General features: G+C 33.9%; 1 protein-coding gene across 6 annotated transcripts in view; it reads left to right on the top strand.

Annotated features, from left to right (window-relative positions):
• Positions 1 to 984: 984 nt before the first annotated feature.
• LOC123535593 (EF-hand calcium-binding domain-containing protein 4B-like) overlaps positions 985 to 19,196 on the top strand; it is a 72,281-nt gene continuing 54,069 nt past the window's right edge. For 2 of the 6 annotated variants that reach the window (XM_045318300.2, XM_045318297.2), the window contains exons 1-2: positions 985 to 1,243; positions 8,952 to 9,476. In XM_045318300.2, the coding sequence (XP_045174235.2) occupies positions 9,215 to 9,476 (262 nt within the window). In that variant the 5' untranslated portion in view covers positions 985 to 1,243; positions 8,952 to 9,214. Of the gene's footprint in view, positions 1,244 to 8,430; positions 8,524 to 8,951; positions 9,477 to 13,863; positions 15,086 to 19,196 lie in introns of those variants that run through there. The other 4 variants (XM_045318302.2, XM_045318298.2, XM_053528888.1 and 1 more) reach the window with 4 other exon arrangements.

Raw genomic sequence — 19,196 nt, 5'->3', positions numbered from 1 at the left:
TTAATGACATTGCAAAATATTACCTTGAAAAATACCAAGTTTACAGTAATTTGAACAGGTGTCCCTGTAGGCACTGTAGGTTAGAGGTTGCACAAAATTTTTAGAAGCGGCATTTTCAAACCTTATTTTCTTTCTAGATATTCTGGAAAATGCTCCATAATGCATTCTAGACAAACAGTTCAGTGAGTATTTTCCTTAAATAAGTGGTGCCGAATATCGGACCCATTTGCAAACGGTCTTTCACAATAATTTTCAAATTGAGTCCGCCAGACCCATTTACAATTGGTGTGAAAATCTCTAAAAATAGTAGAAAAACAAACAAAAAAGCATTGAAAAACCTTAAAGAAGTTTGTTATCAACTTTTGTGAGGAAAAGCGTCTGATTGATCATGATTTGTTATGCTCGTCATCCTAAATTGTGGACCCATGAACGTTAATTCATAGTGCGTTTGGGTACAAATCGGGTACAAAGCATTTAAATCATTAAAGAATGCATTTAAATCATTAAGCATTTTGATTCACAAAGTATTAAAACAATTCACAATTAAGGGGGATAAATTTACAATTTTGAGAAGAACGACGCTAAGTTTCACAATTTGTCTGGTACTGGACTTTTTCACAATTTTTTTTATTAAAAATCACTTAGTTTTCATGGAGTAGCATGTCCACCCGTTGGTCAGGCCAGCACTTACATATCACAGGCAGTTGAAATGAGACTTTTGTGTTTGTGGGCAAGATCTTACTGATTTAGTACACAAAACAAATTTTCTATTCCTTCTAGTATCTATTTAAATACAACAGTCTGCTATAATTAACATAGTTGTCAATGCAGCATAAACTTACGAATAAATTATAACTATGTCGGTATATCTTATATAATATAACAAAACAAATCCAGTGAACCAGAGAGCGAAACTAATTTTATTGTGCTTTATAATGTAAACAAATTATATACATTTTCATTTCCTCTTTCTTTAAACAGAATGACAATAGTCGGGTAATTGTAGAATATATCAATAGTTGTGTTTTTTGTGATTATAGCCCGCACTGAGAAAAGAACAGATTTTTCTCTAGCTTTTACATATCAGTATTGGAGTATTAAACTTTAAAGATAAGTTTTTATCAAGATTATAGCTTGTCTAGGACTTCACAAGTGCACTTGAATTAATGTACAGTTTGTTTTATAGCTCAAATGATTGTCAAATATAGCCAAGTCTTTTTTTTCACAGCCACCAGAATTTGAGGTAAGAAGTTTTTATAAAGTCAAATGAAATTTACAACTTAATTATTTTACATTCATTTCAGTGACTTCTGTTAAAGCAACTTGATCATAGATTTCCAGTAAAATGAAATTCTGAATTCAATATTTTGTTTTACTCACTGTGGTCTTTTGATAATTTTCTTTTCACAGTAAACCCCTGTAGACCACACTGTGAAATTTATTTACTTTCATGGGCATGAAATTTCATGGTTTTTGCCAAAACAGAGATTTCATGGGGATATTGAATTCATTGGTTTTTAAGATTAAATGAGTGAGAATTTATTTGTTTGTTGGGGTTTAATTTCATGCATTTTGCATAGCTATGAAATCCATGAAAAATTAGTCCTCATGAATATTCATATTTTATTTCACAGTATTGATTATTTGAAAAACAAAAATTTAAATACTGCTGTGGTATTTTCATGTATGTATTGTTTTACCTGTTTTAACTTCCTTCTTTATTACTCCTCAACCAGTCTGAAAAAAAATGTTTTGTTGTATTTTCTTCAAGGTAAATTGATAGTATTTCATTATATTTTTGTCAGTTTTCCCACAAATTTAAGAATGAAAGAATATTTAAAAATTAGCATAATAATTACAAAAATGTATATTTCTAGTGCATAGTCGAGTTGATTTTTTATATTCGTTTAAAACTTGATGGTCTTAAAACCTAGCAATTTCATGTCAGTTGTAATTGTATACTTAGTACATGTTCTGGCTTTATATGTAGTAAATTAAATAAAACTCTCGTGTAATTAAATAAGGAATCTTGTACTTCTAGCTTACCAGAAATTAGTATAAGCTGTTTATCCGGAGTCCTGCATCCATCATCCTGTGTCAACATTTTTACTTAAACATCTTCTCTTCTGAAACCACTGGTCAGTATTACACTAGACTTGGTCTGAACCATTCTTGCATGGCCCTCTCTTAAATTTTAATGTAATGGTTCAACTTGCTTAACCAACAGAGCTAAAAATAGAAAAATCTTGTAAACAACATCTTCTCATGAACCACTTGATGGATTCACACCAGAATTGGTCTGTAGCATCCTTGTATGGTCCTCACTCAATTTTTTATAAAATGGTTTGCTTGGTCCCATTTGGCTGAAACAGGTAAAAGTAGAAAAAAACCTTTGAACAACTTTTTCTCATGAACCACTTGATGGATCTTCCTTAGAATTACCAGTAGTTTGTAATATATTTATGTTCTTCTTTCAAATTTATTTGAATGCTTCTGCTTGGCTCATTCTAGGGGCCATCAGAGCTATAAATAATTATATCTCCCACTACGTAGTTGTGTGGGAGAAATACTGATTTATTGTTGTCTGTGTGTGTGTGTCCATCACAAATCTTGTCCGCGTTCTTAAGTCGAACATTTCTCATCCGATCTTCACCAAACTTGAACAAAATGTGTTTCCTGATAAGTCCTCGACAAGTTCTATAACTAGCCAAATCGGCCCAGGCACTTTGGACTTCTAGCCCTTGAACCGAAAATTGCTGATAAAGATGCAAGTATCCGCACTCTAAGTTATTGGTGCATGGTTGACTCAGGTATATAACTATTTTCTCAGCTCTAGTTACAAAAAAAAACAAAAAACATGTAAACAACTTCATTCATGACCCATGTGATGGATCTTTGATAATCTTGGTCTGTAGGATCCTGGTATGGGCCAGCCTTGGATTTGTTTACATGGTTCTGCTTGGCCAAGTAAACTAAAACTAGAAAGGCCTTTGCCCAAATTCATCATACATGCTATGTAGCATTGTTGTAAAGGCCTCTGTCAATTGTTTTCATATGGCTCTGTTTGACATCTTTGGGGACTTCTAGGCTTAAAAAATAGAAAAAAAAACTTTAAACATGCTTTTCTCAGGCACCTTAAAAGACCTTAGCTAAACGTGGTCTGAAGTATTCTCGGATGGACCTCAGTTTTGCTCAAACTATGTCAGATGTGTTTTTGCAAAAATATTTCTGTGGAGGCATGCCCCAGGACCTCTTTGAATTGACATTGCCACCCCCTGCACTAAAACCCTGGACTTGCCCCCTGGAGAAGGCTCGATAGATTATTTTTAATAATTATTTGTTTAGTATGATTGGTCATTTAACTTCTTTTTTGAAATTAAATGTTTTGACTTTATCACAAACAAGGAAGTGAATAGAATGTGATGACGTAAATTTGTAATGGGTAAAACACAATTCTAAATACATTTTGCAAATCTGCCCTTGCTGGTATGTAGAATTTTTGAAAGAAATGTAAAAAATCACTGAAATCTTACTTTTTTAACATTTTCAGAATGGATTAATTTTGATAACTGCTTTCATGAATTGGTAAGCCCTTAGTGTCCACAATGACCCATTTTTCTGTCAAAAGGGACACTTGCTTGCTGTATTACCATGCTAATTTTTTAAAAAGAAAACAGTTTTCCTGTTTTCAGGCCAAAACTGCTTGTATATTCATAAAACCTTTTACTTGTGTGTGTAGTATTCAATTTTTGCCTTAGCCAGCACTATATTTAGTCATATTTGATCAAGAAATAAAGAACTTACATTGCCCTGAAGTTCCGAATCAACAAAGTTGTTGTCAATTTAGCTTGCCGTGTTGACCAAAAAAGTGACGTCAGTGACATGGTATGGGCACATTGAATATGATACAAAAATACACTAAAATGTTTTGAACTTATAAAACTAGCGAAAATATTTGACAGTAAAACAAAACAATGTTGTTGTCATGCCTTATCAAAAGATATTATTTCATATTTGTATATTGAACTTTTTCCTGATAAAAAATCAAAGTCTTCACCTCAATACTCTTATAAATTTTACTCATCTGTTTTCTAAAAAAAAAATGTGACTTATGAAAAATGGGGGTTTAGTAGTAAAATGAATAAAATTATATATTTCTGTGACTCCATATTTTTGAAATCTTGATATATTATTAACAACATATTAATCTAAATGTTGCTTAATTTCAAAATGGGTACTTTTAGGAATGTTTAAAAACTCATAATGCCTTTGTTAAAAATGCGGCTGACACATTTTCTGTTTAATATGAACATAAAATACATTAATTTCTTGTTAAATCCTATTTCTGATAATTACTTTCTTTAACATTTGTCAAACGTTTGAATATTGCTGAATATTTTAGAATGTTTTGATTTGAATCTATTGATTTTTATTACCTCCCTTTATGACTCCAACTAAAACAATTCATGTGCAATATTAAAAGTAGTGCTTTTCTAACCATGTAAGTATACATAACATCTACTTGGAAAGCTGTTTCATCTGTTGTAAGGATAAAAATTTTAAGGCATTATGGGCCTTTAAGGTATTTGCAAAATAACGAATGTCTGGTTAACTGTTTTGTTCAGTATACACAAAATATTTAACAGAGGACAGTACAGTTGGACTGGCTGTTTTGTTGAAAGTGAAAAAAAATGTCATTAAATGACTGTTTGATGACCTATAACAATATATTAATGATTTGATCAAAGAGGGAGGGAGTAGGTATGGTATAGGACTAATTATTACACTTTGCCTAAGGGGTTGTCTCATTATTTCGATAGAAATCTTATTGAAAAGTAGAGTGTCTCTGGCGAAGAGAAATTGGATATTATATCAAACAAACTTTAAATGGTAAAGTCAATACTTTTACATTTCGTGTAATATATTTACATAAAATAGTCTTTAGTACATAAAACATTTACTAAAGTATGGGTTGCATATATAATTGTGTCGGATTTTTCTTTTGGTGATGAAGTTTTTTTTCTGACTAATATATTGATTACTTTAATATATGCTTTAATGTCATTAATTTTGTTTAAAAAACGAGATTTTCTTTTTTCACCTTAGTGTGAAAATAAATCTACAATATTTATTCCTTATCACGCTGGACACAATTGAATCTGCCTTTGTGACCATTGTAGATCATGATCAGCCTGCATATCTGTGCAGTCTGATCGTGATCATGCACTGTTCACTATTCAGCCAGTATCTTGTTGGTAAGCACCCCTTTTAACAGTTAATGATACTGTCCAAATTGGAAGGTGGACAAGTTTATTATAGAAATTTAGCAAGGTAAGGCCGGGCTAATATGTGCTTTAATGCCAGGATTTGTTGGGGTTTTTTTAAAAAAGAGAGATTTTCTTTTTTTGCCTTAGTGTGAAAATAAATCTACAATTCATCTTTAATGTATAGTCTGTAGCATTTCAGTGTTTTTACAGTATTCATCTTATTATAGTTATGTAATTCTGTTTGTATGTTTCTGTTGTAACAGTAAAGAATTTTTGTTTGTAAATATCTAAAAAAAAAAAAGAAAGAAAAAGAAAGTAATTAAATTTGAAACTTTTGATTTGATTATTAAGCACATTTTGTATTCATGAATGTCAAGTATTTTCCTTGCAAAATGATTTCTATTAAGTAGGTAAGGTTTTATTTTAACCCTTACCATGCTGGACTCGATTGATTCTGCCTTTGCGACCAGTCTAGATCATGATCAGCCTGCACATCCATTCAGTCTTATCATGACCTGCACTGTTCGCTATTCAGTATCTTTTTGGTATGCACCCCTTTTAACAGTTAATGGTACTGTCCAAATTGAAAGATGGACAAGTTCATTATAGAAATTTAGCAGGGTAAGGGTTAATAGAAGGAACTGGATTTTAACATACAAACAAACAAAAAAAATCACCAGATTTCAAGAAAAGAAATTCATTTTATTTAAAGTTTGGCAACGAAAACTGTGTCAGGATTAAGCGTGCTCAAGCTTTAATGTTAAATTTCACTTATATTATGTCTGCTTAACAAATTAAATACAGGATATATATGCATGCAATTAAAAAAAGGTTTTAGGCCATATGACACTAGGATGTAAATCTCTGGTATATTTCAATTTTCAGAATAAATTATATTATAGTTGTAAAACATGCTATTACCACCAGTGTGACAATTGGTTTGTTAGCTATCATCTGTTTGAAAATTGGAATTGTTTTCCACACTTTTTATGCCCCCCCTTCGAAGAAGGAGGGGTTTATTGTTTGCAGATGTTGGTCGGTCGGTCAGTATGCAGACCAATCAGTTTCCGGATTATAACTCAAGAACGCTTGGGCCTAGGGTCATGAAAGTTTATAGAGAGGTTGGCCATGTCCAGCTATTGACCCCTATCGATTTTGAGATCAGAAGGTCAGAGGTCAAGATCACAATGACTCAGAATAGTTGAACGGTTTCTGGGATTATAACTCAAGAATGCTTGGGCCTAGGATCATGAAAGTTGATAGGGAGGTTGGTCAGGACCAGCAGATGACCCCTGTTGATTTTTCAAAGTTGCAATATGAACTTTTAAATAGGTATATAAAACTTAATTTCAGGATAATTTGAACTTGGGGTAAATTAGGGCACATGACTAATACCGATTTTGTGCATTTATCTTACACTAAATAAATACAAGATTAGATAAGTTGTTACTTGGAATAATAGGACTATATACTACCTAGTACAGATGGATGATCTACTGTCCATCATCATCATTTCTTTGCAAGTACCATTTAATGGATCTTCATCAAACTTGGCCAGATTTAAATTGACTTTTTTTTTTCAAATTTATCGGCAGGAGCTAAAATAGCCAAACCTGATCTGTAGTGTTGTTTGATTGACAATTCTCTATCACCATTACTACACTTTCATAGTGGCTGCCAGATAAAAAAAAAAAATGACAATTTGCCAGGTATGTGTTCACTAAACTTGTTTTAAAAGCAACTTTCTGTTGACATTTTCAAGTTTATTCAAATATGCTGATTTCACTAACAAAGCTGTAAATAGAAAAAAAAACGTTTAAACAAATTCTTTTCATGAACCGCTAAATGGATACTCGCCTAACTCCATTAGAAGCACCCTTTAGTTACCTCACTTTTGTTTAAGTCACATCTATTACATTTTAGAATGAAAGTTTTTCATTTTTATACCAAACATATATATTATAGGTTATTAGATTTGTATAGAGAAATCTGCACAATTTCTGCAGCGGAAATATTGCGCGACTTTAGGAGCGCAATATCATTCCGCAAAAGACTGAGGGCATATTTCTCGATGCAGTTCTAATGATCTTTTTCTTACATACACATACTACACTTATATTTATTATATAAATGATATAATTTGTTCTTTAGCCAGAGTAAAACTGAAAATATTGTAGTTAAAGAACTTTTAAACGCGAAGGAATGTATGAAACTGACGTCACAATTGACGTCATGCACCCGATATGAAATTTGAATGTCAGTATGGAAAAATATTGACGTTTCAGGTTCCAATGATTTTATAGTTGATAAATGAGTATGACATAATCATTGTAACCTCCCTTGATACAGTGTGTCATGACACAGATGAAAGGTCAGAAGGTACAGGTGTCATGCAAATGGCTTCTTGTTATTCAGTCATATCTTGAATTTCTGTAGATTAACCCTAACCCTGCTAAATTTCTATAATGAACTTGTCCATCTTTCAATTTGGACAGTACCATCAACTTTTAAAAGGGGTGCTTACCAAAAAGATTTTGATTTAGTTGGGTTTAACGTCGCTCCGACACAATTCAGGTCATATGGCGACTTTCCAGCTTTGATGGTGGAGGAAGACCCCAGGTGCCCCTCCGTGCATTAGTTCATCATGAGCAGGCACCTGGGTAGAACCACCGACCTTCCGTAAGCCAGCTGGATAGCTTCCTCACATGAAGAATGCAACGCCCCGAGTGAGGCTCGAACCCACATTGATGAGGGGCAAGTGATTTGAAGTCAGCGACCTTAACCACTCGGCCACGAAGGCCCCCAAAAAAGATACTGGCTGAATGATGAACATGGCAGATCATGATCAGACTGCACAGATGTGCAGGCTGATCATGATCTAAACTGGTCGCAAAGGCAGAATCAATCGCGTTTAGCGTGATAATGGTTAAAATATGCTTAGGTGTTAAACTTTGTTGTTGTTTTTTTGTAACAGATAAAACATTAGTAGATGCCCTATTTAAAAAGTATAAAATTGTCTATAGCCTAAGTTACTTTACATACATATATATATTATGTAGATATATATCACAGATACTTAATGATATGTGAAATATGAACAACCTGAAATCAATGCGCACAGCTGTTGTCTTGGTCTATTGCTGGTGGGTTTGTTTGATTAAAACATTGGAAAGAATAATGTTATATTGCTGTTACAGTCTACAAACAATACTGTGCAACATATGTTCAATGAATATACAGAAATTTATATATGTGTGTAAGAGGATTTTTTTTTTTTATATAATTTAATCTTTTTGTATTACAGTACTTTTTGTTTGGCTTAAATTTAGATCCAGGATGTGGATTTTTTTTTGGTAATGTTTTGATTGAGAATATAAATATCACTTTGATATAATTTTGTATGCAAAAGTATGAATAAAGTTTAAAGAGATCATGTTTTATAATTTTAGATGCAGTATTTTATCAAAATGATCATTATATTTCAATTATTGCAGGATACAGGATGGTGTTGAATTTCATTGCACATTGCTTTGTTGTTTGAAATAGATGTTTTTAGTTTGGGGAGAAATACTTAAAGCAAGGTTATAACAAAGTAAATGTCATAAGACGGGGGGAAAAAGACTGTTTTAAAAGTCATTATTTTGTTGTTGTATGAATTAACTTGTCTTTATTGTATTTTTTCAGGATTGAGGAAAGGAGCTGTACATTCATTGCGGATAATGTAATGAATCGCTAATGTTCAAAGAATCGAAATTGTGGATCTGTGTTTGAGTGATGATAAAGAGGCCCGCATGTGGAACTTCTGTTCTTTTACTGAATGATAAGTGTTGACTTTTTGCAAGTTTCTCATCAAATTCCTTTTGGTGATTTAAGAGTTGCAGTAGAATTCTTCGTATTCAAGGTTTCGCAGTAATCGGTAATTGATATATTTTAGACAAAATTTTACCATGTCGATGCTCAGCCGCGAATCGTTTGATCTGCCAGAGTCGGGACCATCAGAGGAAGAAATGCAACAGTTGATGACAGAGAAAGCTCATGAGCTTTTCAAAGTGTGTGATATAGAGGAGAAAGGTTTTATAACCAAACGAGACATGCAGCGCCTACAGAGTGAGCTGCCCTTGTCACCAGAGCAACTGGAGCATGTCTTCGACTCCCTCGATGATGATGGAAATGGATTCCTGACTTTAGAAGAATTCACAGATGGTTTTGGTAATTATGTATGATTACTTTTATTTGATGGGAATATTCCGATGGAATATTAATTAAATCAAAAATTAAAAATATTCCTCATATGTTATTGACATGCGTATTAAATTAAAAAAGATTGTTTCTTAATTTAGTGACATTTTTTGCACAATTTCCATGTATGTGCTTGCCTGACCTGTGTGTGCCAGGCTCGGATTACATTTTGAAAATTACTGTAGAATACCAGATTCCATTTGTTTATTTTAGTTTTACTTATTTTTACATAGACATAGATTCTTGACAGACAGTTTTTCACATGGGATTTTTCCATTATTGGATTTTCACAGCCTCACATATGGCTATACATCAGTTATTTTTCGGTTAAGTTAACTACCTCTATCTTTAACTGACTGGTAAGATAATATCATAAATCTATTTCCCTTTTATAAGGGCAGTCTAGATAAATCAAGTGTATTATATAATCCACTCAAACGCTTTTTACCCATTGGTTCCTTGACCTAGGTATATACTTTATCTGAATAAATTACAGCTAATCTGTAAATGTGCCAGGTACCATATCCTTCAGTACTTGGTACCTTTTTGCTCCAAGGGGATAAATGTAGGAATTTAGTTGTCCTCTGATAGAATGGAGGGATAATAGTTTGGCATGGTCCAAGTGTCTGTTCACTTCTGAGTTTGACATAGAGAGAATATTATGGTTGTCCTAATTGGTTGTTAAAGTTACCTCCCCTTATTAAAATGAAGTAAAAGTAATTATTAAAACAGCATCACAATGGGACTTAGTAAAATATTTGTTCCTCATTGTTACCCTTATCATATAATTATACCTTACCTTCTATGGTGTACGACAAGGTCCATAACTCAGGTATCAGTATTACATTAGTTGCACCCCTTTTTAGTTAGAATTTATAGTTTAATTCTTTGTTAACATGTTCAAAGTTATATACAAGTCAAATGGTTTATCGCGGCCAGAAATTTGTACAAACTGGACAGAAGTTGCGAAATTGTCATTTGTGCATGAAAGAAGCGTTTACCATAATGTCCAGTACTGGACAGGTATAGTGACCATGCACAGACACAGCCAATTTTCTCAGAGGGGGTCGATCCCTGCCCCACCCCCCTTGGAATTTTGAAATTTAGCACTTCATTTTTTGCATTCTGGGACAGTTTTATGGACTAACCTGTTAAATTTGGGAAAATGATAAAATCAAGCTTTCTTGAAGGTAAAATTCTTAGTTTCTTTTAGGTAAATAATATGAATTATGTCGGGGTCGTATGTAGCAGCAGCCACATTTACTTTACATGCAGTCCTAATGTTGCCTTTTTCGAAAAACATTTTCTTTCCTTTTTTAAAGATTTTCCAGAGGGGGTCCGGAGCCCCGGTCCTCCACCCCCTCTGGATCCGCGCATGGTGACATATCATGCTTTCTGTTTATGCAAAGAACTATAAAATACACAGAATGGCAACTGGCTGTAATCTCGCGTGATCTCGTGTCAGAGCGTGAATCGGCGTTATCTTAGTAAAAACAAACATCGGCGAGCATGGAGTTACAATTTGTACCTTTAAAACTACATTTAGAATAAATGTTAGCTTCTAAAACAACATTAGTTTAATGTGAAATAGTCTTAAGTCATAAAGTACACGTTTCTTGCCATAAAAGAAGCGTGGCCATACGGTGATAATTAATTTACTGATGAATAATTGCTTTCGCATACAAAATGGCGCGTGGAGAAAGCGCCACTTCCGGTAAACGAGATCTCATTCAGTTATCACGTGATATTGGCAAGATTTGCTCTATATGCCTATCAAGTTGCTGATCTATTTATTTTTATAGCTCTTTGGTTTATGCAGGTAAACTTGTGTTTGGTTAAATTTCAACAGAGCACAATTGTCTGAACAGTGTACAAACTCATTACTGTTTTTTCAGGCAAGGGTGGAAAAAAAGTGGTAGACAATGAAAGCAGTAACATTTTTATTAAAAAAAAATAAACAATGAGACAAACATTTCCAACATCTTTGGACAGTTCAAAAATCCCACGTTAAACATATGATAAAGCCTGAAACGCGTGAAAATGTTCCGAATGTAAATCGGGTGAAGTAGGCGCTCTATATGTATAGAGTTAGATTATGCGTCTAGATACTGTACCAGAGGGGTCAGTCAATTGTGGGTTATTGATTAAACTGGGCGAGTCTACTTACTTATTACTTGAGGATGAAAAAAACGTGTTTTTTAAATGTTGCTCTTAAACAAGGGTGGCGGTTGAACTACTAAAAGTACAACAACAGTTAATTCACAACAAATCGTATGGTATGTTTTATAATCAGTAGAAGCTAGTCGTATTTACGCTTATGAGACCTGTTTCACCCATAAGTAAAGAATTTACAGGTCCATCATGAAATATTTTCCCCAGCACGCATATACTTTACCTATTCAATATGATCGCGGCCTCCCCGGCCGCGATCAGTGAAACTTTTACTTAACAGTATTACAGAAATGGTATAAGTATTCAAACACAGCATAATGCTTTAATATGTAGGTCCATTATAAAAAAAAATTTCAAACAGTTTTCTTAGTTTTTACTGACAGATACGAGGGATGTTCGAAATGAATTGCTTATTTCTATCTGGAGACTTCAAATTTCAAGTTAGCCCAAAAGGGCTCATTTCATGCCCTCGAAGTACTCCCCGTGGCTAGAAATGCAAAGTTTCAGCCAATGTATCCACTTCTTGAAGGCGTCACGGTACGCTGATTTGGGCACAGTAATAAGGTACTGATGAATGGCAGATCCAAGTGCCTGTCGGGACTGGTATTTCCGCCCAGCAAGGAATGATTTCAATTTCAGAAACAAAAAGAAATCACATGGGGCAAGGTCTGGGGAATACGGGGGGTGAGGCAAAACAGTTACTTTTTCTTTCTTCAAAAACGCCGTAACTATTGCGGAGGTATGAGCGGGGGCATTGTCATGTAGAAGACGGACATGTTTAAAACCAGTGGCAGGGCATCGTTTCTGATAATACTTTTTCAGTTTCTTCAGTACTACATCTTTGTAGTACTTTCCGGTGATGCTTTTGCCCTTTTTCACCGGCACTTTTATTGCGACTCCTTCACCAGAGAAGAAGATTGCATACAAAACCTTCTTTGCACTCAAAGAACGTTTGGCAATTATTGGGCGTTTGCTGTGTTTAGTGGCCCAGATCTTATTGCTAACCTTTCTGACGGGCTCAAAATAATGGACCCAGGTTTCATCACTTGTGACGACATTGGCAAACTGCTTTTTGTCATATTTTGGAAACATTTGAAGCAGCTTTTGGCCACTTTAACTCGTTGCCTCTTTTGCTCATCAGTCAACAGATGTGGCATCCATCTAGCAGAAATATTTCTGACTTTACAATGCTTCTTCAAAATAAGGTGAACCGTTGATAGTGATATGCCTACCTTTCGTGCAATATCACGAACTGTAAATCTGGCATCTCCTTCAATGATTTCCTTTATTTTGGAAACGATTTCTTTACGAGATGCACATTTTGGCCTACCTGATTTCGGTGCATTTTTGATGGACTCTACACCAGACTCAAATTTCTTTTTCCACCGCCGAACTGTGTCATAAAACACACAAGAAGGTCCATAAGCAATAGAAAGTTCAGTCATCAGCTGCTTCAAAGAACAACCAAGTTTTGAGCGAGCTTTAATGTAAGCCCATATTTCATCTTTCTTGTTGACGCTTCTACCAACCATTTTTACTACAGTGGTCAATGATTGCGTGTATTCAAATGGCAAATTTTATGTCTAACACTTAGTCTAACATGTACATTTATACACCGTTGTGTAGGTATTGAATAACCCTATACAGGTAGGTATTGGTTTTTATTGTGCCCCATGTGGATATCGAGCTAGAGGACAATAAACAATTCATATCGAACACTCCTCGTATGCCCCATTTCACTTTCCATCATAGAATTAGTTGAAATAGCTGTTGTTGGTTCGTAGCATTGCTGTTACAGCAGTAAAACGATGAAAATAGTGAAAGGACCAAAGGAACTAAACATGCTTGGCCTCAAATATTAGTTGTTAACTTTAGATTTTAAAATAAAATTGTTTTTTTATTGAAAACAAATCTCTCACGGATATTAAGACTGAAAAGAAAAACCTTCCATTTGCTTACCGGTATCCGGGTATGTGCACCACTTTCATCAGGTTTTAACAAATATTCACTAGTTTGAATAAATGCTTTAATTATTGCAGTTCAATAACCCTGAACATTATTAAGTAACCCTTGACTCATATCACTTATCTAAAACCACTAATCTAACACCACTTATGTACAAATTGTGTATGTTGTATTTTGTGTCTCAAGTATGTACAATTACTTAGTTGATCTTGTTGTATACATATTACAAGTTCTATACAAATATTAGCATATTACACCATATATTTTGTGTTAAAGTTGGACATAAAACAATTACCAAAGATTATTTTTATATGCTAACGTTTTTCATATTTAGCCTGAGAGTTAGTGAAGTGATTCGCAGGATTTATTAAAATGGACTAAAACGTGGAATAATTTTATTATAACCTAAGTTATATGCTATGATTTTTGTTGAGTCCGCTTGCGGATGTGAAGACATATGGCTGTTTGGTGTATGTTTGTGCGTGCGTCAGTGCGTGCGTCCAAGCGTCTGTCTTGATTTGTCTGTTCGGACCATAACTTTGACATGCATGGAGCAATCTTGTTTATATTTGGCATGAATGTTAACGTCAGTGAGACGGAGTGAAAATGCACAAATCCCAGGTTCCTATCTCAAAGGTCAAGGTCACAGTCACAGTTTGAGGTCAAAGGTCATGTCAGATTTTGTCCAGCCTGATCCATATTTGACATGAATGTTTTACTCAATAAGACGGACTCTTATCTCAAAGGTCAAGGTCACAATTATGGCTCAAAGGGTGGGCTTGTTGGCATCCAGATTATATGTTTAGCCAGAAAGTAATGGATTTAGAGGACTAAAACATGGAATTACGGTACTTAAACATAGCCTAGTTTACCGGGCATTTGCTAAGATAATTGTTATACAGTCAAACCTGTCTATAAAGACCACCCTTGGGAAAACCAAAATGTGGTCTTTATCGGGAGGTGGTCTTTATTCACAGGTTAAAATACACTGTAAATGTTAAAAAGGGAAACAAAGCATGTGGTCTTTAGAGCCAGGTGGTCTCTGTTCAGAGGTGATTTGAACACAGGTTTGACTGTATTTAGCCTGAGAGTATTAAAATAAAGTTAAAAAGTCTAATACTATGTACTGTGTTATTTTTAATATATAGCCTGAGAGTAAATGAAGTGTTTCACTGGAGTTGAAAGAATGATTTAAATATAGCCTAAAGCTAGTATATACTCAATTCATTATATATGCTAGGTGGACAAGTGTATTGGATAAATATTCAAATAAAAGGATTTTAAAACTGTTGATATTAGATAAAACACTTGAATTTTAAATAAGTGAAATTTAAAACTTGATATAAATTATGCTGAGATAAAACAATTGATGTCTACCTGGTTTGATCTTGGTGGAAGTATTGCCAGTACAAATTCAGGACTTTTTCAGGATTTTTATATGAGTAAGTATCAGTAGCTGTTATGTGATAAGCAGATTAGTGATTATCTATTAAATGTACTTATAAACTTCTATTTTCTTTTTCTCAATTTCTGAGAGATTATTTAATGTTCGCAAAGTCCAAATAATAGGATGTTTTGTAACAGAGTGATAGATTTACACTGTCGCTGTCCCAATGTTAGAGGGATGAAATAATAAGGTAAGTCGTCCTGATAAGCCAAATAAGCAAGGCTAACTTCTTACATCAAACCAGTTGTTACTGTCAGTCATTCTGACTAGGTTGGACTAAGGTCTTAATCAGGCTGGTAACATTGCCCGATTGGGCTTACGACATAAAAAGTAATACTTCTTGAAAAATAATGAAGATATTTCTTTCAAACTTGGTCCATTTATTAAGCATAACAAATGATACAAATTAGAATAAAGATAAGTTGGTTACCTTCAGTTTCGGTAGAATAATGTCCCTTTTTCAGATTTTTATGATGCATAATCTTTGAAGTCCAAAAAAATAAGTTCTAATGCTAAGTTTAAAACAAAAAAGGGTTCAATGGCTTTCTGATGCTCTAAATTATTGTGCTAGTACATGAATGTATACATTTTACTGTGCTTTCACTTAAAACATTATAGAGAAATGTTAGTTCTAAAAAAATTGCTCATACATCTGCACTAGAAACAAAGTATTTACCCTAAATATATAGAATAAAGGTATTGGTGCAAAAGTTTGGAGCAATAGAAAGCCATAGAACCTTTTCTATTTTAAACATCGCATTAAGGTTTCGATGGAGGCCTTGAGAAAGAAAAATCAAACAACACCAAATCATAGAAAGAAAGAGTTGTTTGACATGAAAATTAAACAGCATGTAAAACATGTATATTACTTTACGAAACAAGTGTCAGTATACTGATATAAACATTGAATTCCGGAAAAGGGCTGCCTAAAGGGGCTCCACTTCCGGACAGTTAAACGCCTTTAAAAACTCACCATTTTCAAAGAACTGTTACACATGTTTGTTTTGATGCATTTGCAATAGCGTGCGAGTGGTGAAATTTCACGTAACAAGGTGGAACATAGTTTTCAGCAATTGTTTATCTTTTCTTCTTTACAAATGGCATTCATTTTCAAAGGGAGACAACTTTTTCTCAAAGATTACTTAAAATAATCGGAAAAAGTTGTTTCCCTTTGAAAATGAATGCCATTTGTACTTAAAATAATCGGGAACAGTTGTCTCCCTTTGAAAATGAATGCCATTTGTAAAGAAATAAAGATAAACAATTGCTGAAAACTGTGTTCCACCTTGTTATGCGAAATTTCACCACTCGCACGCTATTGCAAATGCATCAAAACGAACATGTGTAACTGTTCTTTGAAAATGGTGAGTTTTTAAAGGCGTTTAACTGTCCGGAAGTGGAGCCCCTTTAGGCAGCCCTTTTCCGGAATTCAATGTTTATATCAGTATACTGACACTTGTTTCTTAAAGTAATATACATGTTTTACATGCTGTTCAATTTTCATGTCAAACAACTCTTTCTTTCTATGATTTGGTGTTGTTTGATTTTTGTTTCTCAAGGCCTCCATCGAAACCTTAAAACATAATTTTTTTTGGACTTCAAAAATTATGCATCATAAAAATCTGAAAAAGGGAAGTAATTCTAACAAAACTGAAGGCAAAAAGTTATTTCTATCTTGATAAGCATCATATGTTATGCTTAATAAATGGACCAAGTTTGAATGAAATATCTTCATTATTTTTCAAGAAGTATTACTTTTTATGTCGTAAGCCCGATCAGGCAATGTTACCAGCCTGTTAATAGCTAATCAGATGTGTGCAGTAAGTTGGATAGAAATACAGCTATATGGGTACTCTACCTGTTCTTGAATTTTCGAGGTCCATTATAGGACTGGAAGCCACCACCTCTTGCTTGCAAGTCATGAGCTCCACCTCAATTTTGATGGCTGAACCTTGACTGTTCAGCTTCAAACAGAGTATATCCCAGAAAATACTGCATGCAATACATAACCACCTTAGCCCGTATCTTTCTTGTTAACTTCATTGTCATAGTTTTATTTTTTGAGGAGAAAACATCTACCCAGTGTACGACTCAAACCCATAAACCTCTGCTTGCAAGTCAGGTGCTCCACGAACTGAGCTAACCAAGTACCTGTTTACTCTGAAGACTCAAATCACTACAGTTTTGTACAGACCGATAATAATGAAGAACAAATTAGCGTAGACATTGGTAGAATATCTCTTTGTTCATAGAAAATTCTATCAAATGTAAGCTGCGAAAAAAATATTTTTTTCGCTGAGTTTACCATTAATCTCTTTTCTGGTCATGAGAGAAAACTTTTGCACACTCCTACAGTCATTTTTAGCTCATCTGATTTATTGAAAACAATAATGAGTTATTGTCATCACTTCATCGGCGTCGGCTTCGGCGTTGCCTGGTTAAGTTTTATGTTTAGGTCAGCTTTTCTCCTAAACTATCAACGCTATTGCTTTGAAACTTGCAACACTTGTTCATCATCATAAGCTGACTCAGTAAAGCAAGAAACATAACTCCATCCTGCTTTTTGCAAGATTAATGGCCCCTTTTGGACTTAGAAAATATCAGATTTCTTGGTTAAGTTTTATGTTTAGGTCAACTTTTTCTCTTGAACTATCAAAGCTATTGCTTTGAAACTTGCAACACTTGTTCACCATCATAAGCTGACCCTGTTCATCAAGAAACTTAACTCCATCCTGCTTTTTTTAAATAATTATTGCCCCTTTTGGACTTAGAAAATCAGTTTTCTTGGTTGAGTAATATGTTTTAGTCAGCTTTTCTCATAACTATCAAAGTTATTGCTTTGAAACTTGCAACACTTGTTCATCATCATAAGCTGACCCTGTACATCAAGAAACATAACTCCATCCTGCTTTTTTCAATAATTATTGCCCCTTTTGGACATAGAAAATCAGTTTTCATGGTTGAGTAATATGTTTAAGTTAGCTTTTCTCATAAACTATCAAAGCTATTGCTTTGAAACTTGCAACACTTGTTCACCATCAACCATGTACAGCACGAAACATAACTCTGTCTTGCTTTTTGCAAGACTTATGGCCCCTTTTGGACTTAGAAAATATCAGATTTATTGGTTAAGTTTTATGTTTAGGTCAGCTTTTCTTCTAATCTATTCAAGCTATTGCTTTGAAACTTGCAACAGTTGTTCACCATCATAAGCTGACTATTTACATCAAGAAACATAACTCCATCCTGCTTTTTGCAAGAATTATGGCCCTTTTTGGACTTAGAAAATCAAGGGTAGGACAATTTTTCTATTATACAAAAAAAATCAGATAAGGGTCAGCTCCCGCAAGGCGGTGCTCTTGTTTTTTTGGCCATGAGCATGAGGTTAAAAAAATATAACTCACTTTTTGAGAATACCATGAAACATAAACTATTACAATTATTCCCTTTTATGTTTTAAACGTATATGATATTAACTACTTTTGTATTATCTCTACCCTGATATTTTTAGAACTGTTATCCCATATATCTGTCATATGATTAAATATTTGATAAACATTGTAGTAAGTACTGTTGAATCCATTTTATTTTATTACCTCCCTTTTATGCCTGTTGATATGCAAAATTGAAAGAAGTGCTCTATTTTGTAAACTAAATGCCTCTTAGTAGCAAATTGTTCCATACTGAGACAGTTATTTTCTTTCCACTTATATATTTTAATTACAGTAGTTGATTGCTGTATATATTTTGAGGCTTTTAGTTTTGTGGGAACAAAGTCAGTTAAATAATAGGGGAAAAAAATCAATATTGTTGTTATGTCAGTTGATTTTGAGGTTTGGCTTGTAATAGAATTTTGAGGTTTGGCTAACAAGGCAGTTTTGTGGGGATGTAGATTTGTGGATGACAAGTTAAAATGAAAGATTGTCTTTTTAGGATGTCATTTCTTGAGCTGACAAAACCACAAAGTCCCAAAATATCAGTTCTCGCATGTAGATAATGATAATTTGATAATAACCGTAAAATAATTTGATAATTACCGTAAAATAATTCAGTTTTGTGGGAAGGTAATTCTGTTGATTTAGTAAAAATGAGGTTTTAATTTCTGG

Source organism: Mercenaria mercenaria, chromosome 17 (genome assembly GCF_021730395.1).
Source record: "Mercenaria mercenaria strain notata chromosome 17, MADL_Memer_1, whole genome shotgun sequence".
Classification (NCBI taxonomy): Eukaryota; Metazoa; Mollusca; class Bivalvia; order Venerida; family Veneridae; genus Mercenaria; species Mercenaria mercenaria.
The sequence above is the reverse complement of the archived record's forward strand: the minus strand, read 5'-3'. Positions and strand labels throughout refer to the sequence as shown.